This window comes from Trachypithecus francoisi, unplaced genomic scaffold, assembly GCF_009764315.1.
Source record: "Trachypithecus francoisi isolate TF-2019V2 unplaced genomic scaffold, Tfra_2.0 Lachesis_group17, whole genome shotgun sequence".
Lineage (NCBI taxonomy): Eukaryota > Metazoa > Chordata > Mammalia > Primates > Cercopithecidae > Trachypithecus > Trachypithecus francoisi.
The window spans coordinates 43,912,293-43,937,832 of NW_022681462.1; the positions used below are offsets into that span (position 1 = coordinate 43,912,293).

At 51.6% G+C, this 25,540-nt stretch overlaps 1 protein-coding gene across 1 annotated transcript in view; it reads right to left on the reverse strand.

Moving 5' to 3' along the window:
• The window catches only part of SH3RF3 (SH3 domain containing ring finger 3), a 377,754-nt gene that overhangs the window by 8,095 nt on the left and 344,119 nt on the right, over positions 1-25,540 (reverse strand). Inside the window, exon 9 of the mRNA XM_033175502.1 lies at positions 5,717-6,048. Coding sequence (XP_033031393.1) covers positions 5,717-6,048 — 332 coding nt within the window. The remainder of the gene's footprint in view (positions 1-5,716; positions 6,049-25,540) is intronic.

The window sequence follows — 25,540 nt, forward strand, 5'->3', positions numbered from 1 at the left end:
GGGTCCCCTTCCATGCTGTGGAAGCTTTGTCCTTTCACTCTTCACCATGAAGGTCCGTAGTTCCATTCTTGAAGTCAGTGAGGCCACGAACCCACCAGGAACCAACTCTGGACACAATAGCATATACTATTATTGTTGTGTTGTTTAGTGTGCACTCATACTTGTTCTGGTGTTAATCTAGGTGATTTACAAGTATTATACCCAGACATGTATTATTATCCACATTTTATGTATGTGGAAATTAGGACTATAAAAATGAAGAAAGCAGGCCAGGTGCAGTGGCTCATGCTTGTAATCCCAGCACTCTGGGAGGCCGAGGTGGGCGGATCACTTGTGGCCATGAGTTTGAGACCAGCCTGGCTAACATGGCAAAACTCTGTCTCTACTAAAAACACAAAAATCAGCCAGGCATGTTGGTGGATACCTGTAATCCCAGCTACCTGGGAAGCTGAGGCACAGGAATTGCTTCAGTCTGGGAGGTGGAGGTTGCAGTGGGCCCAGAATGCACCACTGCACTCCAGCCTCGGTGACAGAGTGAGACTTTGTCTCAAAACAAAACAAAACAAAAAGACAAGAAAGAAAGAAATGAAAGAATGAAAGATGGATGAAATGACTGGTAGGTGGCCGGCGTGTTTGTCTACTCAAAGCCTCTCTATGATACTTGATACTGCCAAGGTTCAGAAGAGCCAGCAGGCAGGCATCCAGGGAGCAGCAGGGGCTGGTCCCAGAACTCAGCTTGCCTGGTCCTGCACCAGAACAGCCTAGGGTTGGTGTAGCCCTGCTGGGGAACTGGGGCATCAGACAGTTCTAACCTGATGCCATGTGCATTTGCTGCCTGCGTTTCCCATGACCACACCCGTACTATGAGTTCCACAAGCACCTTCTGGAAGTTCAGCTGCCTCTGCACATAGTCCGCAGGACAAGAATATACCAGACATGTAAAGATGAGGTCCCCTTGGAAGGAATGGGGCATGGCCCTCTGATTTACTTACACCCCAGGCTTGTGGGTTTGGCTCATAAGTCTACTTGTGAGACTGGCCTGCTGCCTGCCAGCTGCTGGGGCAGGGCTGCTGAGCCTGCAGGCCTCACTGACCCGGCCCCAGGGAACTGCCCACAGTACACTCCCCTAGTCCTTTCTCAGAGGAGCTCCCTTTGCAGCACCTTCTACCTGAATGTCCTTCCTCTGAGATTGGAGAGGGGAGCAGCGCCCACTCTCTTTCCAGAGTCTCAAGAGAGAAATGGTTGAGATCTGAAGGAGTCTGGGCATAGGAGAGGCCCAAGAAATGCAGGCAGCAACACTGCTCGTTCCTCCTTGGCATTTCAAGGTGGAAACCTTGACTCTGACAGTCCATACTGCCCTGCTGCCTGCATTCCCACTTTCATGACCATAGGTGGGCCTTGCACACCTCAGGCCCTCCAGGAATGCTTGGCAGCCGAGTGTTCTGGCCCCATTGCAGGGACTCTCACTTCTGCACAGGGCACAGCCCAGCTGCTCCTTCTCCAAAGTAAGCCTAGAAGTAAGTTTTACTCACAAGTCTGCAGGGCCCAAGTCCAAGTGCTCTCTGGTGCTGTCCCAGCCTGAGGAGTCAGCATTTTCTCAGTCATGCCCTCAGCTCCGACCTGCCAGGGCTCCCCAGGATACCAGGCAGTCTGTGGCTACCATGTTGAGGGGAGGGGGCATTTCTGGGGCTCATGAGCAGGTTGGTTTCAGGCTCTATTTTGGAAACACTTCTCTTTAACGAGTGCTACAGAGCGCTTTGGTGCAAGGAGGCCGCCAAGAGTCTCTGGGTACAATGACCCCTGATTAGATAGAACACTCGGAGAACTGGAGTGAGTCTCTGAATTTTCTAATTCATCAGAGATGCCCACGGCTTTATAGAACAGAGTCTTTCGAAACCTTCTATGGAGGAGTCTGGAAGTCATGTCTTTGAAGATAAAGTTGAGGGGTCTGGGGAAGAAGAATCCTAGGGCAGACATGAGAACAGCTTTGAAATATCCCAAAGTCTGTCATTCTCACGGGCTGGCAGACCAACTCCGTGACTCCAGACAAGGGCTGGGACCCATCCGGAAAACTCAGGCAGCAAGTGTTGGTCCCATGAAGGGAGGTTCTGATGCGGAGGAGACTCCTTAGGAGGAGATGGGAGGTGGACAAAGTGGAGGAGGAGAAGGTGAGAAGGAAAGAGAAGGTGGTTGTGTGTTGTGTGTCTGAATGTGTGTTTGTGTGTTTGCTTGATGTGCAATTTGTGTATACTACGTGTATCTATGTGTTATGTGTGTTTGCCTGGTGTGGTGTGTGCAGTGCATGTTTGTGTGGTGTGCAGTGTGTGTGTCTGCACAATTTACATGGTGTGTGTATGTGGTGTGTATGTCTGTATGGTGTGTGATGTGTTTGTACAGTGTGTATGTGTATGGTATATGTTTGCAGCATGCGTGGTGTGTGTGTTTGCAGTGTGTGTGGGGTGAGGGCAGTGTGTGGTGTGTATTGTGTGTTTACAGTGTGTGTGGTGTGCGTATTGTGTGTGGGGTGTGTGTTTACAGTGTGTGTGGTGTGTGTATTGTGTGTGTGGTGTGTGTATGGTGTATGTGGGGTGTGTGTTTACAGTGTGTGGGGTGTGTGTTTATAGTGTGTGTGGTGGGTGTGTTTGCAGGGTGTGTGGGGTGAGGGCAGTGTGTGTGGTGTGTGTATTGTGTGTGGGGTGTGTGTTTACAGTGTGTGTGGTGTATGTGTATTGTGTGTGGGGTGTGTGTGTAGTGTGTGGTGTGTGTATGGTGTATGTGGGGTGTGTGTTTACAGTGTGTGTGGTGTGTGTGGTGTGTGTTTACAGTGTGTGGGGTGTGTGTAGTGTGTGGTGTGTGTATTGTGTGTGGGGTGTGTGTTTACAGTGTGTATGGTGTGTGAAGGGTGTGGGTTTGCAATGGTGTGTGTGTGAGATGTGTTTGTATGGTGTATGTGGGGTATGTGTCTTTGTATAGTGTATGTGGAATGTGTGCACATGTGTGTGGTGTGTTTGCATGATGTATGTGGAGTGTGTATGGTGTGTGTAGCATGTGTGTTTGCAGTGTGTGTGGTGTGTGTCCATTTGTATGATGTATGCGGGGTGTGTTTGTATGGTGTATGTGTGTTTGCGTGGTGTGTGTGTTTGTAAGGTGTATGTGGGGTGTGTGTTTCCAGTGTGTGTGGTGTGTGTATGATGTATGTGTGGTGTGTGTGTGTTTATATGATGTATCTGTGGTGTGTGTGTGTTTGTATGGTGTATGTGTGGTGTGTGTGTATGATGTATGTAGGGTATGTGTGTGTTTGTATGGTGTATGTGTGGTGTGTGTTTGAATGATGCATGTGGTGTGTGTGTCTGTATGCTGTATGTGTGGTGTGTGTGTTTATATGATGTATCTGTGGTGTGTGTGTATGATGTATGTGGTATGTGTTTGTATGGTGTATGTGTGGTTGTGTGTTTATATGATGTATCTGTGGTGTGTGTGTATGATGTATGTGGTATGTGTTTGTATGGTGTATGTGTGGTTGTGTGTTTATATGATGTATCTGTGGTGTGTGTGTTTGTATGGTGTATGTGTGGTGTGTGTTTGTATGACGTATGTGGGGTGTGTGTGTTTGTATGGTGTATGTACGGTGTGTGTATGTTTGTATAGTGTGGTGTGCAGTGTGAACCCAGTTCCCCAAGGGCCTGGGGCTCCACGGAGGGGAAGGCAGTTCTCCCTGTGAGTGTGGCTGTTGGGGTTGGGATTGGCATGGCAGTGCTGATGGATCTGCAGGACCCAACACTGGTGCTGACCCCTGGCAAGGCTGTGACATGTCCCACACTGTCCACAAGCTGATGATAGGCCCTGTGACTACACAGGACTGGGGGTGCTGCTGACTGCACACCCTATAGTCAGGTAGCTCAGGGCCTGGGCTCTGAGGTCAGAAAGCCCTCAGCTGAATCTCTGGCTTGGCCACTAACTAGCTATGTGATCTTGGGCCAGTTACCTAGCCTGTCACAAAACCTTGGTTTCCTCATCAGTAAAACAAGGATAACCGATTTCGTGGGGTTCTTGGGAGTGTTCACTGAGACCACACACACGTAGCACTTGGGGAAACACTGCAGGCAGCGCCTGGCTGTCCTGGGCACGCATAGCCGGAATCCATGCCCACTACAGAGTGTTCTGAACGTCGCCCCTGTGCAGAACACCCAGCTCTTGTGAAGCTAACAGCAGGTGTACATGTGACTTCCATTCTAACTGGTTAGCAGAAGTCAGTAGCTGTGGGTCCTGCAGAGAGCCCTGTCCGCTCTGGAGCCCTAGCCTCATAGGCTTGGTGCCGGGCACCATCTCTGTCAGGGCTGGCAAACTGTGCCTGCGGCTAATATGTGTAGTCTTAGAGCTATGACTGTTGTCACATTTTTAAATGGTTGAAAAAGAAATCAGAAGACTAGTTCATGCCCTACGGAAATTACATGAAACTTAAATTTCAGTGTCCACAAGTGGGGGTTTACTGGGACACGGCCCATTCATCTACATAAGGTGCGTGGCCATCTACATAAGGTGGTTCTCCCACCGTGAAGGCAGAGGGAGTGGTCACCACAGACACAGCAGGACTGCAACATCTGCAGTATTTACCATCTGGCTCTCGACGAAGAACTGGAGAAGCTAGAAAACGATACAGAAGAACTTGTGAGGCTAGAAAACTAGACTCTGAACTAGCTAGGCCCTGTCCATTCCCCATGTGGCACTGGGAATGGTGTCTGGGAGGGCAGCAGGTGTTCGGGGCAGAGGCTGCCTTCTCAGGTTGCAGGCACCCAAATAGCCAAGGGAGGAAAGGTTCTGGCGGAAACACCAGGACTGTCTTTTTGGGAGGTTGTTTGTGTTTTATTATTTCAGCAATGTTACAATGTGTATGCACTCAGTAAGGATCACATCTTCCTGCCATCCTAACCTGACAGCCATTGTATCTCTCCGTGATGCCTTCAGCTTTTATCTGAGAGCCCTTTTAGGATGGATAACTCACACAGGGGCATCCAAGCCCAGTACGCCTCTAGCCCCAGGTGAAACCCAAGAACCTGCAGCCCCACGGCCCACAGCCTTAGTGGGCCATGTTGCCTCAACCAGACTCAGTTTCCAGATCAGTAAAAGCCTAGGCGGAACCATGTGAAGTTGCTAGTAAGCATAGAAATGAATGAATATGGGCAGTTTCAAAGGGTTCAATCTGACGGACTATATACCCCCGAAGCCATCATAATTCAAGGGTATCTATAGACTTGAAGCCGTCTTGAGTAATATCATAATTCTAAGATGCCCAGTGGGTTGAGGCTCGCGAGGGAAGAGCTGCTCCCTGAGCGGGACACATAGGCCCACAGGGGACTCAGTCCAGGGGCCCGCTCCAGGGTCCCCCAGGGTTGAGGGGGCACAGATCACTCACTGCCTAGTCTCCCACTATTTATACTCAGAACCACTTGGTCCTGACACATTTCCTGATGGATCCTTTGCAATCCCAAACTCAGGAACCAGATGGATGCAGAACATGAAATAACACTCCAGTTCCCAGACTGGTTTCATTCAGCGCTCACCACTGAAGCTCAGGACCACGTGGATCTGGGTATTGAGGGACATCTGGTAAACCTAATCCCAGCAAGACCACAGTGTCCCTGCTCCCCGAAGGTGGCTCCAGACCTCAGAGGCCAAACCACAGCATCCCACAGAGCAGGCAAGCCCCTCCACTTACCTCTCTCTGGGCAACGGCTTGGGCTCGGGGCGGATGGCAGCCATGGACAGAGGTGCTTGCCGGGAAGGAGATGCGAAGTTCAGATCCAACGAGCCCGCCTTCCTGTGCAGAGGCTCCATCCCCATGGCACCCTGCATCTCGCTCTCTATGGGGCAGGACCCTGCCCTGCCGTGGTTAGACAGTGAGGACACTTCGGGGCCCACTGCACCTTGGAGCAGGGCGTCCATGGCCACCTGGGGGTCGTGGGTTGGAGACACAGATGGCGGGGAGCGTGACTTCTTCTTGGTAGATGCTCCAGCTAGAAGCTTCAGGAGCCCACTCTTCTTCTCTTTCTGGGGAGACACACAAGATGGAAACCAAACAGGTGAATGTTTCCCAATGCCCTTGCTGTCAGAGAGAGGGAAATGCATCTTCCTATGTGGAACTTTATTTTTTAATTTCTTATTTTTTCAGAGACAAAAGACTTTACCATTCACAGCAACAGCAGTAGCCAGAGTACCAGCATTTTCTTCCACCAGTTCCCTGAACTCCAGTTCCCACATGGTGAACCAGTGAGGGCCAGGTGACGCTTGCAGGCACACCGGGCTGTGTTAAAGCAAAGGACCCAGAGCCTCGGGAGACCAAATCCTCTCTACTGGACTGTGAGGACGCTGGCTCTCTGCTCTGGAGTCAGGCAGTAAGCATACCTGCTCTTTGCTTTGAAGACTGACATTATTTCTATTTTCCAAGGCTGGTACCTACACAGACATCTTGAAAAGACAGGCCAGCAGATGGCATCTCGGTTGTAAGATGGGTAGAAGGGTGAGAGACCCATGGAGAATGGTTCCATTGGGCAACTTCAAAGATAACCTTGTAAAGTGGCTCAGAGGAGGAAAACAAAGCTAAGCCCAAAAGCTCATCCAGGCTGGGCATGGGGGCTCAAGCCTGTAATCTCAGCACTTTGGGAGGCCAAGGCAGGCAGATCACTTGAGGTCAGGAGTTCGAGACCAACCTGGCCAACATGGTGAAACCCTGTCTCTACTAAAAATACAAAAATTAGCTGAATGTGGTGGCACTTGCCTGGAATCCTAGCTACTCAGGAGCCTGAGGTGGGAGAATCACTTGAACCCAGGAGGTGGAGGTTGCACTGAGCTGAGATGGCACCACTGCACTCCAGGCTGGGTGACAGAGTGAGACTCTGTGCCCCCCACCCTGCCCCCCAAAAAACTCGCCCAATGCTGGTTTTCCTTTCTCTTCCAAAATCTAGCAGAAATGTCCAAAATAGGTCCCAAGGCCCCTGGGGCAGGCTGGCGATGCCATTCTCAGAGGAGGAAGCTGCTGACGGGCCATCCCCAACAACACAGCCCTCTCTGTCACGAGACCCTGGCCAAGCCTGGCAACATCATTGTCTGTGTAGAGGAACCAGCAGTCAACGTCACCTGCTTTTTCCTCCCCCAAGCCTTCTAAGTGGACTTTGTAGGACAGGTGACACGGTTCCTGATAGGACCTCCGGTGAGGCCCAAGTCATGCTGAGGTCTGGGTGTCTAAGAGCACAACTGCTCCTGCCCCAGCTAAGTTCCCCCAGGCCACATGCCTGGACTATTGCTGCAGCGGTGCCAGAGTCTGGGGGCTGTGGCTGTGGGATACTGCTTAGTGCCTGGTGAAGGGTCTCCACCGCGTAAGGTGTCTAAAGGGACCGTCTTTGTCATCCTTGGTGACCAGCATCTGTTCCACTGTATTCATTAATCCCATTGCATTTAGAGCCTGTGCCCCCAGGCCATGCAACAGGGAGGGAAGGAGATATAACGAGGGTGTGCCCTGGGCAAGTGTGGATGGATCTCCTCTCACAGGTTTCAGAGTGAAAACCCAGCCCCAGACTCCACTGCCTGAGTCTCGGCCTTCGCTCCCCGCTTTTCTCAACGTGTTTCCTCCAAGGCTGGATTCATTTTGGAGGTCAGCTGTTTCTGCTTTCAGGCTCTGTCCTGACAGTCCATGGGGAGTTCTGGGCGATTTCAGGAGGAAGAGGCAGCCCAGCTCCGAGCCATGCAGCACGGGGATCCAGATACCTGACTCTGCTACTGGGCTTGCAGCCCCCTGGCCTATCTCCCCCTGCCTCACTCTCCCTCCAATAACTTCCTGAAGGTCTTGTGCATCGTGCCAGGCCCTGGAGGTTGTGGGCAACAGGAAACGGCCTGGAGCAATCAGTTAGACATGGACTTTGTTGCAGCCCTTCACGTGCTGGCAGCTCAAAGGGTGGTGTTTCCCTAGTCTAGTTCTCAGAGAACCCTTGTTGGCCGCACAACTGGAGAGAGAGTGTTCCCAGGAACACACATTGGGAACTGCTTGGGTAGAACTAGAAAGGAAAAGAAGAAACAGTGAGGGGTTGGGGTCAGAACCCTGGGATCTGAGAGGGGTGCCTGGGGGCAGGGAGTGAGGAGGCTTGTTCAGGCCACGATGCAGGCAGGGCATATGGCCTGGGGATGGCAGACCCAGCAGCTGGGCCCTTGAGCCCCTCCGCAGGCCAGGAAGGAAAGAACTGCAGTGCCTGGGGTGGGAACTGGCTTCCTAGGGGGCTTGCACCCACAGCAAGAGTTCTTGATGGGAGGGTAACCTTGCCCCCCGGGGACAGGTGGCAATGTCTGAAGATGTCTGAGCTGTCACAACTCAGGGGTGCCACTAGCATCTGGCGGGCAGATCCCAGGGACGTTGGTAAATATTCTCTAATGCAAGGGAAGCCCCCATGGCAGAGTTATCCAGCCTCAAATGTCATCAGTGCTAAGGCTGGGATCCCTAGGTCACAAGGACAGCAGTCCAGGATGCAGGAACGAAGCCAGGCCTGCCCCATGTGTCCCGCTGGAGCCCACTCTGCAGGCTCTGGGGCTGCTGGTCGCTCCTCCCCTCCTGGCAGGCAGGAGACCTGGGTGGCCTTGCGTTGCCCAAAGGAAAAGGAATTAGCCTTTCTCCGCCCACCTCTGTTTCCTCTTCCCCGTGAAGGGGCCGGTGGCTGTTCATCCCCTCCGAGGCTCCCCTCTAGAATCACAGCTTTGGAAGTACAGGGGTCGTGTTCGTTTTGTTCACTGCAGTATCCCCACCAGCGCCTAGCACAGTGCTGAGAACACAACAGGCATTCAACACTCATTTGCTGAATGAACTGAGTCCAGCTGAGGGCTCACAGGCCCCTCGGGGAGAGCTCTTCTGGCCACTGAGTAGAGAGGGACTCGGTGGACAGATCCTTGCTCCCAGGGCACCGTGGGCCCTGTAGGCCTCAACGTGGGGTATGGTGGAGCTGGAGAGGCTGAGGCCCTGCTGCCTCACCACCCAGCCACTGAGAGTATCTGCAGTCAGGCCCAGCCTTAGCTGTCTGCTTTGGAAAGGGTGGGGTGCGTAAATGTGATGGATAATTTTCCTGTCTCAATTCTCCAGGATTAAACAAACTGAACACTTAATTAACTTGGAAAAACGCTGATGTCATGGCTAGAAAACCCTCTCCAAAACGTCCACCTTCCAGGACAGAATTCTGCTAATGCCTTAAGCATCAGCTATTACCAATCACTGTGGAATTCCCCAGCACTAACAATCGTCATGCTCACGGAATCCATGGAATATGGAGGTAGACGATCCAGGCACTTCCCTGGTGGTCGTCTCGTGTGTGGCAGGAAAGAATAGCCAATGGACAGTTTGCACGTGGTGGGGGGAGGCTCATAGATTGATTTTGGGGACAACACCATGGGAGGAGAAGAGGTTTTAGAGGACACAATTTAGGACTGATCTGGGCTGAAAGATTATGTTAAGGAAAGAGGGATTTGCTGGGTTTCTCCTGGGACTGGGAGTAAGTGAGTAACGTTCACGAGCCCAGTGGGATGGGGATTTGGCATCCCTGTTACGTTTTCCTGACTGCTTTCTTCTGCAGACATTCCCTCTAGAACTCTGCTGTTTCCATCTGTGGCCTGCACTCCTCTCTGTTGAGGGGATCACTTTCCATTCCAATGACCCTTCTGGATGGTCAGGCTCTAATCAGTTCAGCCTCTCAGGGAGAAAACCAAACAGACTGATCTGTTAGGAACAAAATGCCTCGTTTGCTCTGAAACGTCCTGGCCTGGGTGGGAGACAGATCTGCTGAGATATGTGCACTGGTCTTTCCTCCACGGAAGTGATGGGCTGCTGTCGCCCTGCTGGGATGTCCCTCTTCTGGAAGGCTCTCCCCACCACCCAGTGCCCTCAGCCTGCCCAGCTTCCCCCTCCTCTTCTTCTATCACATCCTGTGCCAACCACACTGCTGGGTGCAGACTCTGTGGGTGTGGCGAAGGCCCGGCTCTGCGTCCCCTCAACCTGCGTTTTGTTTCTGCGCCTTTGGAGGGTACCAGCTGCCTCGCTGAGCTGCGGAGATGACAGATATAGGAGCGCTTTTTTTTTTTTTTTTTTTTTTTTTTTTTTGAGACGGAGTCTTGCTCTGCCACCCAGGCTGGAGTGCAGTGGCGGATCTCAGCTCACTGCAAGCTCCGCCTCCCGGGTCACGCCATCTCCTGTCTCAGCCTCCCGAGTAGCTGGGACTACAGGCGCCCGCCTCGTCGCCCGGCTATTTTTTGTATTTTTTTTAGTAGAGACGGGGTTTCACCGTATTAGCCAGAATGGTCTCGATCTCCTGACCTCGTGATCCGCCCATCTCGGCCTCCCAAAGTGCTGGGATTACAGGCTTGAGCCACCGCGCCCGGCCTGGAGCGCTTTTAAAGGATTAATGCATCTCATCAATATCTGGTGATTAGGTTGCTGTTTTTATAATGTGTTTACTCATCTCTGAATATTAAATAGTTTATGAAATACCTAGGACCTAGTTAGTTCCCAATATATTTTTGTCAAATAAATAAAATGACATTCCTATCCAAGGCCTCCACATGCCTCGCCTTGGGAGAGCAACCCAACCACTGGGGGTCTCTCAGCTCTCTAATTCTGTATACAAAGATTGTCAGGGAGTTCCACAAAATGCAACATGTGGGCCCCACCCCCAAAGATTCTGCTTCTGTGGGTCTGAAATGAGGACCAAAAAAGGATTCTGATACAGAACACAGGAAGTGATCAATTAGAAGCCAGTGGTCGTCGTGCAACTCGGTAAGTGATTTCCAGATGACAAAGAGTAATGTCAAGACACAGAGAAGGGGCCAGCTCCTTGGGAAAGAGATGAAAGAAGGTTACTGAGGGTTACTGACACCTACTCAGTGCCCCAGCCAGGTACGCACATGGGTTGAAAGCAGGGCCCCACGGTGCTGGACTTCCAGCTGGAGCGCACACACTGATTCTGTGGACCTGAACTGTCTGGCTGGCTCCAGGTGAGCTCCCCCTTCCCAGACACAAGGTGAGAAGCCAGGAGCTGGTAGGTGTGTAGGAGATCAAGGGCCAGGGAGGGCCAGGGACTGGAGGCCTGCGATGAGCCTGTGCTGCAGCCCTGGCTCTCAAGATCTAGGTGTGAAAGCACCCCTGTGCCCAGGCACAGAACACTGTCATGTTAGAGAAGGGAGGGCTTATGAGCTATATCCAGAAAAAGCCATATGTGTGTGTGTGCTTACACACTCACACACACACAGCCTGAAATCCAGTTGTACTCCACTTTAAAGAATCATCTAGAAATCTGATATTTAAAAAGGAGAATTTTGAAGGCATTTATTCATACTACACTCTATACAGGAAAACGATAAAACATTATACAAATGGTAAAGTAATAGATTTTTTTGTTATGATTAAGATGGGGGCTCCTCTCGGAGCCTTAACTGTTTAACAGAACATTAGTATAAAAACCAGCACTTGGGGAGGCCGAGATGGGCGGATCACGAGGTCAGGAGATCGAGACCATCCTGGCTAACACGGTGAAACCCCGTCTCTACTAAAAAAATACAAAAAAAAAAAAAACTAGCCGGGCGAGGTGGCGGGCGCCTGTAGTCCCAGCTACTCGGGAGGCTGAGGCAGGAGAATGGCGTAAACCCGGGAGGCGGAGCTTGCAGTGAGCTGAGATCCGGCCACTGCACTCCAGCCTGGGTGACAGAGCGAGACTCTGTCTCAAAAAAAAAAAAAAGAAAAAAAAAAAAAAAACTTGGCAAAAGCAGTTGAAAGCTTAAATTAAGATTCAGTGCCAGTTAAAGGTCAGTTGAAAGTTATGAAAATTGTCTCTGAAATTTTAAGGAGCCAAAGGGAATACAATTTGATTTGCAAAAAGCAACATTAAACAGAGGTACAAGTTGTTGCATTAAAATGAAGTAAACCTGTACACGTGACCCGTAAGCACACATTTCTCCAGCTGCCTTCTCGTGGATAAATGTGGAGAGAGGTGGCTGTCCCACCACTTCGTCCAAACAGATTCCCACCGTCATTCTTTTTGCCTCAGGCAATATTTAAAATTAGTTTGCGTTAGTTGGGCACACACCAAACACTGGGTCAGGTACCATGGGAAGCGGGTAGAAAGCGGCTCAATTTGCAAAGTTAGCCATGATAACCCATGAGAACCTCAATGTGCAGAACCCTGCACACACTGCACTGCACACGCTGACGGGTTACGTACTATTTTCAGCACCAGAAGGGGAGCTAAAAACTCACCAGCTTTGGGAATAAAGAATTGAACACAATCACACACTTTAACTCCACCAGGTGCACTCAAAGATGTTTTTGTGAGTTGAGACTTGGGAGACAGTGGTCACTGGGTAGGGATGTTCAGACACAACTGGATCCGCAGTGTCCTGGGAGCACCTGCAGACAGCCCCAGGAAAGCACAGAAATAAAAAGGGCCTGGACTGTTGATACCCGGTCCCAGGGCAGGCAGGGTCAGAGGGAGACAGGGCAGTCTTCAGTTTTGTTATACCCTTTTCCGTTACTTGATTTATTGCATCACATGTGAGTTTCTTTTTAAGAGGGGAAAAATAAAAAGGAGAAAGTTGCAATGTTGTTCTGAAACAATAGCACTAGGTAGGATGGACCAGGGAAGCTTTGCTGTTGATTAGCTGACAGGGCAGGAGGCAAGTCCACAGGAGGGGCGGGCCTCAAGAGCTGGGCTGATACAGGGATAATGAAAAGGCTGGGGCTGGTGAGTGGTGTGGCCCAAGAGAGTGGTCAGAGGTGTGGAACAGGCAGATCTAGCAAAAAGCAGGTGCAGGCCAGAGTGTGGATGGGCCGAGGGTCGAGGTGCCTGGTGAGGTAAGAAAGGCCGGAGGATGGCCGGGTGCGGTGGCCCACGCCTGTAATCCCAGCACTTTGGGAGGCCAAGGCGGGCAGATCACTTGAGGTCAGGAGTTCGAGACCAGCCTGGCCAACATGGTGAAACCCCGTCTCTACTAAAAATACGACAATTAGCTGGGCGTGGTGGCGGGTGCCTGTAATCCCAGCTACTCAGGAGGCTGAGGCAGAAGAATCACTTGAACCCAGAAGGCAGAGGTTGCAGTGAGCCAAGATCACGCCACTGCACTCCAGCCTGGGAGACAAGAGCAAGACTCCATCTCAAAAAAAAAGAAAGAAAAAGAAAGAAAGAAAAGAAAGAAAAGAAAGAAAGAAAGACAGAAAGAAAGAAAGAAAGAAAGAAAGAAAGGCCAGAGGATGGCACACCTTGGTGCCTCTAGGGCCAACTGAGGAGCCTGGGGTTGTCTGGTGGATGCTGGGAGCATCCAAGGAGCTGAGATGGAAGTGAAGGTACGGGGATGGCGGGGGTTGTGGGGGACTTAAAGGCCATGCAGTCAGCAGGATGTGGCCCTGGCTGCAGAGATGCTTCTGAGGAGCCGAGCCAGCTGAGCAGGGGATGGCGGGGCTGCCGATGGGGACAGTCACAGGAGGAGTTTACAGGGAAGGCAACCCCAGTGCCTGCAGCCTGGGGAGGGGACAGGCATGGAGACAGCAAGTTGCAGGACTGTGACCTCATGTGGCACAGCTGGGTGACAGCCACAAAAAAGTGCTCTGTGCCTGCATGGGCGGGGAACTCCTTTGTGTGTCCAGCCTTGACTTTGTACCAAACTCTATGTGAATTCCCACCCTCCAGCAATCTGTTGAATAACACCAGCGTTTTGGCCGACATAGCAGATAGGAAGTCAAAGGAAGCAAAATGAGTTTTAAAAGATGGTCAAATCATTCTCACATGCCACCTCAACCCATAGGCAGTCAGGAAAACAGACGTCAGGTGCCAAGGTCCTGCAGGGAGGCCTGGCCCACAGAAGGGAGCACCTTTTCTTCCTGGGCACCGACAGCATAAGCTCCAGTGGGACATCTAACGAGCAGTGGGCGAGGCTGGAACCTGGCCAGAGGCCTGGGACATGTGAGAGGCACTGCTGGGGCTTGCAGGAAACTTTAGACATTCAGAAGAAAGAAACAGGGACTTATCTTTGTTGAGTCTGGCTCTCGGGCTGCAAGTTATACTTGGAAGCTTTTTGATTATTATTTTATGTTTGGAAATTTTCCTGTCAGAGACAGGGAAAAGGTAGCTAAAAGCTGTGCTCCGTTAACATTTTAGTGGGGAAAGGGCACCTCTCCGGTTATGCTGAAAACAGTTACTGGAAGAGCACAGGAGGGTTTATAACAGTATAAACATGCAACACATTTTTAGAGAGGGCAGAGGAATAGAAGATCTACAAAGAATAAAGAGGAAGAAATGAATGAGCTAATGAAAAGAAACAGAAAAATTGTGCACCAGCTATTGGGTATTTTAAACATTAACGTGCATCTTCAAAAATGCTGCCCTTGCCAAAGACAGAAGATAAAGAAAATTGGTTCATGAAAATAGCAGGGAACGGGAGGCAGCAGCCAGTGAAGTGCTGAGCTATTGTGCTTCTCTAGCTTGTTTTTGCTGGAAGACGTGACCGCCGCATCGTGTTGCTCTCTTGCTGTTATCAGTGGTGAAGCAGTTGTTCCCTGCCCTTCCTCCTGCAGGGGAGGAAGGAGCCGGGGGACCTGCAGGGACAGGGAGCTGAGGGCATCCTTGTCCCTGGAAGCTGAGCCCTGGGCATCCGGATTATTACCATTTATAGCACTCAAAACGATGGTGAAGAGCAAAATGAACACTCCTCTCCCCCTCTTCAGGGTCATGGCCCTGGGCTGGGCACGGGAGTGGGTTTGGATGACCAGCCAAGTTCACCACGGTGCGAGGGAGCTCCTGAAACAAAACAGACTGACTCCCCGAGGAACTTCAAGAAGATAAACAGCCACAGCATGGTGTTCTGCGGGAAGTGCGTGATGCTGTGACTGCTTTGGCGACAGATGGAGCTGGGTGTCCCTGGCATTTATTAGTTAGCTGATCTTGAACAAGTTCCTGAACTGCTCTTAGCCCCACTTCCCTCATGTGTAAAATGGACTACATAATTATCTAAATATAACGATAATTATTACTACGCTGGGGTCTATTTCTTGACAGCTCACTATGAGCCAGGCACTAAGTCTTGTCCATACATTCGTTCACTGAATTCTCAAAGCAGCCCTGAAGAAAAAACAGGCTCTGAGATGCTAAACAAAAAACACAGGGTAATCAACTCAAAAGCTGCACAAGCCACCTTCAAACCGGGGACTTGTTGAGGCCAAATTTTAACTGTGGCTCTACCGCCTTATCATGAAAATTAAGCAAGGCAACGCACATAACCCTGGTATGCCATTCAGTAACCGGAAGGCATCCCTAGAATGCACTGCTGAGATCTGCATCTGTTTCAGTCATTTTGTAGGTGAGCACAGAGGCATTTACATTACAATGGCCATTACCAAACTCCAGCAGTGATTCCGTGATGATGAAACAGTGACTTGGCCAATTGCTCATCAACCTTGTGACCTGGGCAGGCACCTTGCTTCTCTGAGTTTCCTCAAGACAGGATTCTCATGGTAGCAGTCGTCTCAGTGCAGAGGGGAGGCTGAGGAGTGACATCTGCAGAGCACACAGCAGAGCGTCTGCACTTACTGTGCTCTCTGTAAGTGGCAACTGTTTTGGAGGTGCTGCGAGACAGGGCCCGCCATCCACGTGTCCAGCCCCTTGGCCACTTTGGTTTCCTATTAGCACAACCTGAGTGGAGGGATGGGCGCACGTTTAGCTATCTGCTCAAGAGGGAAGACGCAATGGGACTGAACAGACAGCTACGCATCTACGGCCTTCTGGAAACTTCCTGAGCAATAACAGGCCTCGGAGGTTCTCCAAGTCCTGAAACAGCCTAGCCTTGACCAGTCACTGAGAACACCTCAGAAGCTCCAAACCGGAGGAAACACAGCAGCCTCTGGCCTGTGGGCAGGAGCGCTGCCAGAAGCATAGCTGCAATACACGTGTGTTTCCGTATCTTGCTCAAACTCAGTTTGCTGAGTGGAAAGCACAGGTGCACCCTCCAGCTGCCAGCAGACACAGCAGCTGTGGTAAGAGCATGGCGACTGGAGCTTGAGCACAGAGAGACCTGCCTGGGGGTTCCTCGCCACCCAACCTGACATCTGCGGGGCCCTGGCCTTCCCCTCACCTCCCGATTGAGACGTTCCCCTCTCACGGGTTTCTTGACATGTCTTAGGGTTTCTTCTCTTGCCTTTCTCAACAGCTGTCAGATTTTTTGGCAGCAGCAGGTGAGAAACGCCCCTCAGGCTGCCTGTCCCTGTTTCCCTATCAGTGTTGTCTTGCCTGAAGCGATGACAGCTTGCCTCTTCAGTTCTCCCTTCTGTGGCTGAAGTATCTCTAACCCAACTGTCCAGTGAGCTCCAGGCTTTTTACCTGCCGCTTCTTCTAGACATTCTTTTAAGACAGAAACCACATAAATCAAACCATCCACAGAAGCCCCAAGCTCCAAGCTAGAGAACAGGAAACCACCCTCCACGAGGTCCCACCTAGAGAGAGCCGGAGGTTTAATGTCCCAGGTCAATGTGCCCAGGCAAGCAGCCAGGTGAGCCCAGGGATCTAGGAGGAGAGGAGGGGAGTGAGACCAAGACAGCAGCTAGGAGCCTGTGCCCAGTGTGCTCCACCCCTCCACATGCCAGTACAGCGCTGTTCATCTCCATCCTCCTCCTCCTCCCAGAGGGCAGCAGAGAGCACCCCATGGCTGCTCGGGATGACCTCTGCCCTACGAGACTTCCTGAGTGACAAGTGTTGGCTGCCCCCTGAGATGCTAATTCAGCTGGTCTGATGTCACCTCCCTAGGACCTTGACACCCTCAGGACTAACAGGGGCTGGCGTCTGGACTCCTCTCCTTGTTACTCTCTTTTTCTCAGCCTCCTGGCCATCTTAGCTGGCTTCACTACTCACCAGCTGTGTACCCTTGAACAAATGCCTTATGTCTTCTGTTCAGTTCCCCATCTGTAAACTGGGGAGAGTGGCAGCACCTGCCACAGAGGGTGGCTGTGGGGATCAAACATGGGGCTCAAGTGCCAGACACCTGGGAGACACCGCCTTGCCTGCTCTGGTCATCAACAAGGCTACAGTACAGACGCTTGGTGCCATGCAGATGTTGGACACGATGCCTTCTTTCCTGAAAGCAGATGTCTTCATGTGGGTGATAAGGAAGTATTACTTTCTCACTATGTTGGAAAAGAAAGTATCACCTCTCAGCTAAAGGAGAAGTGCCAGGGATAGGGTCTTTTCCTCTAGACAACTGTCCTCAACCCACAGCAGGGTTGAAACCACTGCTTCCCTCAGGCTGCGATGACGCGTGGCCTCAGGGGCTGTGTCACCTGCATACCACTGGGCTGCAGAGGGGCTCTCAGCAAAACGGGGCTGGGCTGGAGCAACAGCTCCAGGGAGATCCTCGTGTCTCGCGGCTGCAGGTGGGTTAGGTGCTGCCGCATGAAGGTTCTGAGGTAGTGAGTCCCAGGGTCTTCATCAGTGGTCTGTGGATGGTTTGGGGGTCTGTGAAACCCGTAGAATTGCGAAGTTGAGAGCAGTGTGGATAATTGGCTTTTAGTAGGTTCACAAGGAGGTTCATTCCCTCCTTTCTAACACTAAGAAAATGGATCGAGACCATCCTGACTAACACGGTGAAACCCCGTCTCTACTAAAAAATACAAAAAAACTAGCCGGGCGAGGTGGTGGGCGCCTGTAGTCCCAGCTACTCGGGAGGCTGAGGCAGGAGAATGGCGTGAACCCGGGAGGCGGAGCTTGCAGTGAGCTGAGATCCGGCCACTGCACTCCAGCCTGGGCGACAGAGCGAGACTCCGTCTCAAAAAAAAAAAAAAAAAAAAAAAAAAAAAAAAAAAAAAAAAAAAGAAAATGATCATTTAATCATTTTTGAAAAATGAGGAGACAAGGGTGCAGGGTTCTGCCTGTGCGAGCAGAGCCTTGAGCCCCGGCCTTGGGCTGCAGAGTCTTGTATGGGCACACCTGGCCCTGCCCCGACCGCGGCTTCCTCTGCCCATGAGGCCAGTGGGAGCTGGACATCCCGACTCCCCGGGGAGAACAGACATGGTGGAACTAATTTTCGCACTTAACTAAAAAGGACCAAACCGAGGCAGCTGTGCCAGACAAGAAATGTTCCTACTGAACTCAAGGAAAGAATGACAGTCACAGAACTAAAAGGGAATCTTAGATCATGTGGCAAATTGTATTTTCTAAATACAGTCACAACACTCTCTCCACTCACCAGCCCCCCTCTACAAAAAGACCTTGGCGCTTCCCTAACTAAGTCACAGGACCGTGTCGCCATCCTGTGTGCTGGACAGACCTCTTGTGACATCCTCCACAAGCAGGGCTCGGGGGAGATGCCACTGCGTGACCGCGAGGCAAGGTCAAGGGCAGGCCATGCACTCACTCTCAGAACCCAGTCGCCACATTGTGAGGAAGCTCATGCCGTCCACGCGAGAAGCGTGTGGCTGGTGCTCTGACCTGCAGCCCAGCCAAGGTTCCAGCCAGCTGCCAATACCACCCGCCAGACACACAAGCCTGCCCACCTCCAGGAGGCTGCAGCTCCCGCCAGCAAACCTCGAAGCCTGCAGGTCCTCTCAGCTAAGGCCTAAACGAGGTGAAGAGACAGCCTTCTTGTCATGCCCCACCCTAATTCCCAACCCACAGGATCCCTGAGTTTCACAAAGAAACTATTGTCTTAAGCCACTGAGTTTTGAGATGATTTGTTATGTAGCAAAAGTAACTGGAGTGGGTTTCATTCTGACCTGTCATGAGCTTCCCAGGGCTAGACCCAACCCATATTTATCCTACGGGATAAGCCCGTCACATGGCCTCTGAGTATGACGATCTTACCTACTAGCTCAGACTCTCCCCCTCTCTCCCTTCTCCACCACACTGTATTTTTGATAAACAAGTGTGGGATGGAAAAATGAAAGCACATTCCAACAAACTTCTTAGGAAAAGTTGACAGAAATATTGAAGCATGTATAATTGTAGGGATACCAGACATCCAAACAACAGAGGAGAAGAATTCTGCAAGGAGAAATGCCAAGGACTGAACCTCAGTATATTTTCACGGAAAGCATGAAGACATCTAGATAACCGAATACAATCAAACCAAATCACAGGGTCTTAAAAGCCAACAAGGTACCACCTCACACTGATGGGGTGTTTAGAAACTGGAAGACTCATCTTGATTTAAAGGCGTAAATGGGGATTGAGGGAAAAGGATTTTACTCAGAGGACACATTTTCAGACAGCCCGGCGAATCCAAACTATGCATGTTTGAATGGATCATAGAGACAGCTAGACGGCTTTATGGGAACTGAGAGAGAGAAGGAATGAAAAATACAGTGGGAGCCAGAGCTGATGTGTGAAACTTAACAAGGCTGTCAGGTCATAAAACACGCTAGAATCGCCTGCCCCAAAGGCTGCCTCCAATCAGGCAGCTCCTCTCCCGCTGCAGAGCTCAAAGCCCTTGGCAGGGCCCCTTCTTTTCTGTGGTAGATGGGACACTCAGGGACCTCCTCCCCAGGGACTCTCCCAGCTTTCTAATCATTCCAGTAATACTTCATGAGCAGGGGGGAGAGGTGAGGAGGAGGCCTTTGCAGGAACCCTCCAGCAAAGGCAGGGCAGGCTCTTTCCTGCAAGTCCACGCCAAGGGTGTGGGGCTGTTGGACTTGAATGCACGTGTTCCCCAAAGTCATGTCAACCCCAGCCCCCGGTGTGATAGTCTTAGGAGGTGGGGTCTCTGGGAGACGACTGGGTTGTGAGAGCTCCCTTGCCCTATTGACCATGTGAGGACGCGGTGAGAAGGCACTGTCTATGAACCAGGAAGCCAGTCCTCACCAGACACCGAATCTGTGGTATCCGGATCTCAGACTTCCAGGCCGCAAAACTGTGGGAAATGACTTCCTGTTGCTGACATCCCTCACCACACACACACACACACACGGACACACACACACACACGGACACACACACCCATCTGTGACATTTTGTTACAGCAGCTCAATGGACTACAACAGGCGCTGTGACCCCAATCCCTTTAACTGCCCTCTTCCTGCCGGGAGAGGCTCTCCTGGTCTCACCCCAGCATGTGTCTGGCTAGAGGGGGCCTCTCAGCCCACAGCTGGGAGAACTCTATGCCCTTTACGAGACTTTGAGTTTGGGTTGGGGAGATAAGAATGGAGGAGCCTCCAAGAACAGTGGCTGCAGGGAATGAATGAGTGTGGTGGGCCCACATGCCTGTCACTTTTTTCATGGAGGGCAGAGAGCAGCATGGTCTTTGGGCGTGAAGGTTACACCTGTGCAGGAACGGGGAGTGACTTCCCCTGGCTCTGGGCCAGTTCCTGACAGTCACCATATGAGGGTGTGCAACCCAGGGGAGTGCAGTAAGCTTCACGGATTTCCAGTTCTAGGCCCACAGTCATTCAGGCCAATTGTCAGAGGCGTTCAAACCATAGCAACTTCATCTTGAGTAGGGGCTAGGTAAAATGAGGCTGAGACCTACTGGGCTGCGTTCCCGGACAGTTGAGGCATTCTAAGTCACAGAAGGTCAGCACAAGGTACAGGTGATAAAGACCCTGCTGATAAAACAGGTGGGAGTAAAGAAGCTAGCTAAATCCCACCAAAACCAAGGTGGTGATGAGGGTGACCTCTGGTTGTCCTCACTGCTACACTCCCAGGAGCGCCATGACAGTCTACAAATGCCATGCCAATGTCAGGAAGTTACCCGATATGGTTTAATAAGGGGAGGCGTGAATAATCCACCCCCTGTTTAGCTTATCATCAAGAAACAACCATAAAAATGGGCAACCAGTAGCCCTCAGGGTTGCTGTCTATGGAACAGCCATTCTTTTATTCCTTTACTTTCCTAACCTGTTTTCACTTTACAGACTCGCCCTGAATTCTTTCTTGCGGGAGATCCAAGAACCCTCTCTTGGGATCTGGATTGGGACCCCTTTCCTGTAACACAATCACTTCATAACCATGAGTTTGAGGCTCATGGAGAGCCCGAGAGGTTTAGAGGAAAGTCCAGTATCCTTTAGCCTTTGACATGGTAGAGCCAGGCTTCACCCGAAGGTCCAAATATCTTGTGTTCTAGACCTCACTGTATGAACATTATCCGAAGAGTCTGATGGGATTTGAGTACTACCACCTCCGCTAGGGGCTACCCAGTACCTCCCCTAGGGGCCACCCAGTATCTCACCCAGGGGCTACCCAGTGCCTCACCTTGGGGTTAGGCACTGTTGTCAAAGGACTGACACATACATGATCTCATCTGGTCTTCACTTGAGCCCCAAGGGCACTGCGCCCACAACCCCACTGTGTCTGGAGAACGCTGTGCTGCAGGGTGCTAGCAGGCCTGGTGGGGGCAGGGCTGAGTGGAGGACTCAGGTAACAGCTTATCTCTTGTACAGCCTTCTCCAGCCTTTGCTATGCTAATAAGCAAATTTTAAATAATCTCATTTTATTTTGGTAAGAATACTTCACCTGAGATCTGCCCTCTTGCAAGTTTCTTTTTTTTTTTTTTTTTTTGAGACGGAGTCTTGCTCTGTCGCCCAGGCTGGAGTGCAGTGGCCCGATCTCAGCTCACTGCAAGCTCCGCCTCCCAGGTTCACGCCATTCTCCTGCCTCAGCCTCCCGAGTAGCTGGGACTACAGGCACCCGCCACCGCGCCCGGCTAGTTTTTGTATTTTTTAGTAGAGACGGGGTTTCACGGTGTTAGCCAGGATGGTCTCGATCTCCTGACCTCGTGACCTCTTGCAAGTTTCTAAGCATATAGTACAGTATCCCTAACTCTGGGCACAGCCCATCTCCAGGACTTACTGATCGACAGGCACACAGTTGCAGCTAAGCAAGAAGAGTCAGCTCCAACAAGCTTAATTTCACCACAGGAAGTTTTTAGTTGGCCTAGGGCTCTTTTGTTGATGAAGGTGAAGCTTCTGAAGATTTGGAAAGAGAAATGAGTTGCTTAAGGTAATCAATACCAGCATAGCCCAGGGCAGAGCCGGCCGGACCCCAGGGTGCTGACACTCAGTCACTGTTTCAGAGGAACCAGGAATTCAACCAGGGTGATTCTGCCCCCAAGGAACCATTTGGCAACATTTGCAGATATTTTCCGCTGTCATAGCTGGGTGCAGCAGCGTACTACTGGTATCCACAAGGTAGAAATCGGGGTGCTGCTCGACATCCTACAATGCAGAGCACAGTCCTCAAAACAGAGGATTATCTGGCTCTGACAGTGCCAAGGTTGAGAAGCCCTGGCTACAGGGCAGGTGTCAGGCTCTGTGGCATGTGTCCCTGTCCCTGCCCACAGCCAAGTGTATGATGCAGAAGTAGGTGAGTGGCTTCAACGCCCCAGGCTACCTCTAGGCCCATTCCTCTCTCAGCTTTTGCTTTAAGACCCAAGAAGCTGCAGGTACTAAATTCTGAACAGTTCCTGGGAGGCAGGGGGACTGGTAGCCACTTTGCATGGATTTGCTTTGGAGTATGAGGAGGTGGAGAAACGAAGAGTCAATTTGGCAGACACAATGGTCCTATAGCCTTAGAGACTTAAGATAACACTGAGGCTGGGCTTGGTGGCTCACGCCTGTAATCCCAGCACTTTGGGAGACCGAGGCGGGTGGATCACGAGGTCAAGAGACTGAGACCAGCCTGGCCAACATGGTGAAATCCCATCTCTACTAAAAATACAAAAAATTAGCTGGGCGTGATGGTGTGCACCTGTAGTCCCAGCTACTCGAGAGGCTGACGCAGAAGGATCGCTCGAACCTGGGAGGTAGCAGTTGCAGTGAGCAGAGATCGCACCACTGTACTCCAGCCTGGTGACAACGAGACTCCGTCTCAAAAAAACAAAAAACAAGGTAACACCCAAAGGGGCTATTTTAATGTCTGTGATTCAGGGAGGGGTGCTGCCCTTCCCTGCTAGCTCTGGAGGGTTGCTGGACTATGAGTGAGTGTAGAGTTTGGCGCACTCAGGGGCGCTGGCCCTGGGCACTTGTTGTCAGTCCTGCTGTGCTTCCTGTCCCAGGGTGTGCAGGGCCTCGGGTCACTGGAGCCATCCAGCCCTGCCCCACTGTTTCCTGTGACGGTGGTGAAGTATCTGTGATGCTTTGAAGAAAAGCTAGGGGCTGGCCCGATGCTGACCAGGGCAGGCTGGCGGGAAGCTTCTGGAATTTCACCTGTGTTCTCCTCCCCTGCGAGCCAGGTAGGTCTGAAGCAGGGACACTGTGCCCATGGCTATAAGCCCCATTCAGTTTGGACTGTAATCTCAGCCTCAGGCCAACCGAGGGCTTCACACTGCTGCCACCTGTCCCCAGGGATCATGGCCTGCTCTGGACCGCCTAAGTTCCCATTAGTAGCGAGCTGCATCCACAGTGGAAACAGCCCCTCCCTCTCTGTTACAGGAAGAGCTCTGTTAGACGCGGCTAGCTCACACTTACAGCCCAAATGGCTCAGAGAAACCCACAGGGGTTTCTCTTCTCAAACAGCCTGACACATAACTAACTGTCTGGCTCAAAACTTCAGCTCTTTCTCCCACTGCAAAAGGACTGCCGCAGACAAATGTGCCCTTACCAACCTCCCTAGAGAGCCACTGCATGGCTTACACCTGCCCACACACAGGTGTGTGCTCTTGTGCAGGTGCAGCCGAGCTTCCCTGGCCACCTGCGTCTTCCGAACACCTGCCACCTCCCTCAGCCCGGCCCAGTCTGTGCATCAGATGGAAGCCACGAACCCTAAAACCAAAGGTGAGGAGGCCACACAGAGGCACAGAAAGTCTCCAGCACCAAGGTTCATGTCATAACCTCACCGACCTCCAGCACTTTCCAGGACAGAGTCTATGAAGACTTCCTGCCCCTGTGGGAGGGCAGCATTACCCTAGGGGTAACGACAGCACTGCTGATGATCGAGCAGCACAAGGAGAGCGGTTCAGGGACGCCCCAAGGAAGACACAGCCCACGGCTAAGGTGGTGGCTGTGCATGGGTGGCTCAGAAGCCTCTCAGGCTCAGTAGTACAGGGGAGGAGGTACCCTGGGGCAGCAGGAGCAGGTGGGGTGTGTGGCTGAGTGAGCCGGGCAGGGCAGCAGGACATGGCATGCTGCCTCCTCCCTCCACCTGGGATACATGTCCTCCCTCATCCCTCCCCCTTGAACCTTGTTTGTGCTTTAGGTCCCATGCAGAAACCACCTTCTCTGAATCTTGGATGAGCAGTTAGGGACGGTTTATTTCTCTCTCCTCTCTGTCGCTCTAAGCCGGGCATGGCTCTGTTGCTCAGGCCTTCTTTATCGCCTATATCTGCTATTTTACCTCTCCCACAGCTTCCCCAAATACAATAGGGGCTCAGACTTCATTGTATTTGTCCCGATTTGGTATCAAGTGCTGATGGGGGCCCCAGAGCATGCCCTATGCCGAACGTGATGTCAACATGTGCTTGGTAAATGGCCACAAGCCCAGGCACAGCAGCCCATGGCCAAGAGGCTCTGGCTCCTCAGGGCCCAGCCCCAGCTCCAGGCTCCCAGTGGTGCCCAGGCATAGAATGGGGCCAGCCCAGGCCTGTGTGAGGCGCTCGTATGTCCAGGCAGGAAGCCGCTTCCCTGGGAAAACCCATCACAGAGCTTTGCAAGAGTTAACTTGGGTTAATGCTGTTAAATTAGGGAGGATTAAATGCTAGGCTCTCAGTTCTCTTCAGATTCTTTGGGACTCAGCATCTGAGAGGCTGCAACACCATGTGACCGTGTCTCCTTGCCATCTCAGCCAACACATTATCTTTTCACTCAGGTAGGAAAGGCCCCACGAGTCGGGCAGAATTTATAGCATCACATTCATTCATTCAAAATTGCTTTAAAGGAGATTAGGCCAAAGGTAGGACGGACAGAAATAAGAGGCTGGAGCAGCACTGCCTGCCCTGGGATATGTCTGGGTGTGTCACGGCCCCGTCCATTAGGATAACTTTGCCTTGTGCTGGATTTCCAACAGGCCTCTGGCTGGCTTTCTGTAGGACAAATACAACACATACATAAATTATTAGATCAAATGGAATGCATTCAGATGAAATCTCTGTAAAATCTGGCCTCCTTCTGAAAGATGTCTGGAATGAAACAGGAAAAATTAAACACACTATTATTTAGTCAGGTATGGCAAGCTCACATACTTCCTGAATTTTTTTTTTAAAATGAAACAGATGGATGGAAATTGCTTCATCCAACCAGAAGGCAGCTGCAGGTCGGTTCATCCATTGGATCGGGGTTTCTGAGGCAGCGGCCATAAATCAAAGCTCTTCTTTCCACAAGCCCTTCCTGCTGGCTGCTGGCTTACCAAGCCCTGTTGGGAAGCCCTGCAAGCTCTGCAGCATGGTTTGGATTTCCTCTTTCTGTGCCTCTTAAGGAAGACTGCTTCCAGGACACCCTGCGTGCACACTGGCCCGAGACCACCGACAGTGCAGGTGACAGGGGCCTGGGAGGCCCCTGGCCGGGTCCTCTTCTGCCACCGTCTTGCTGGAGCAGCCCAGACCCTGGCCAGGCGGCACCTCC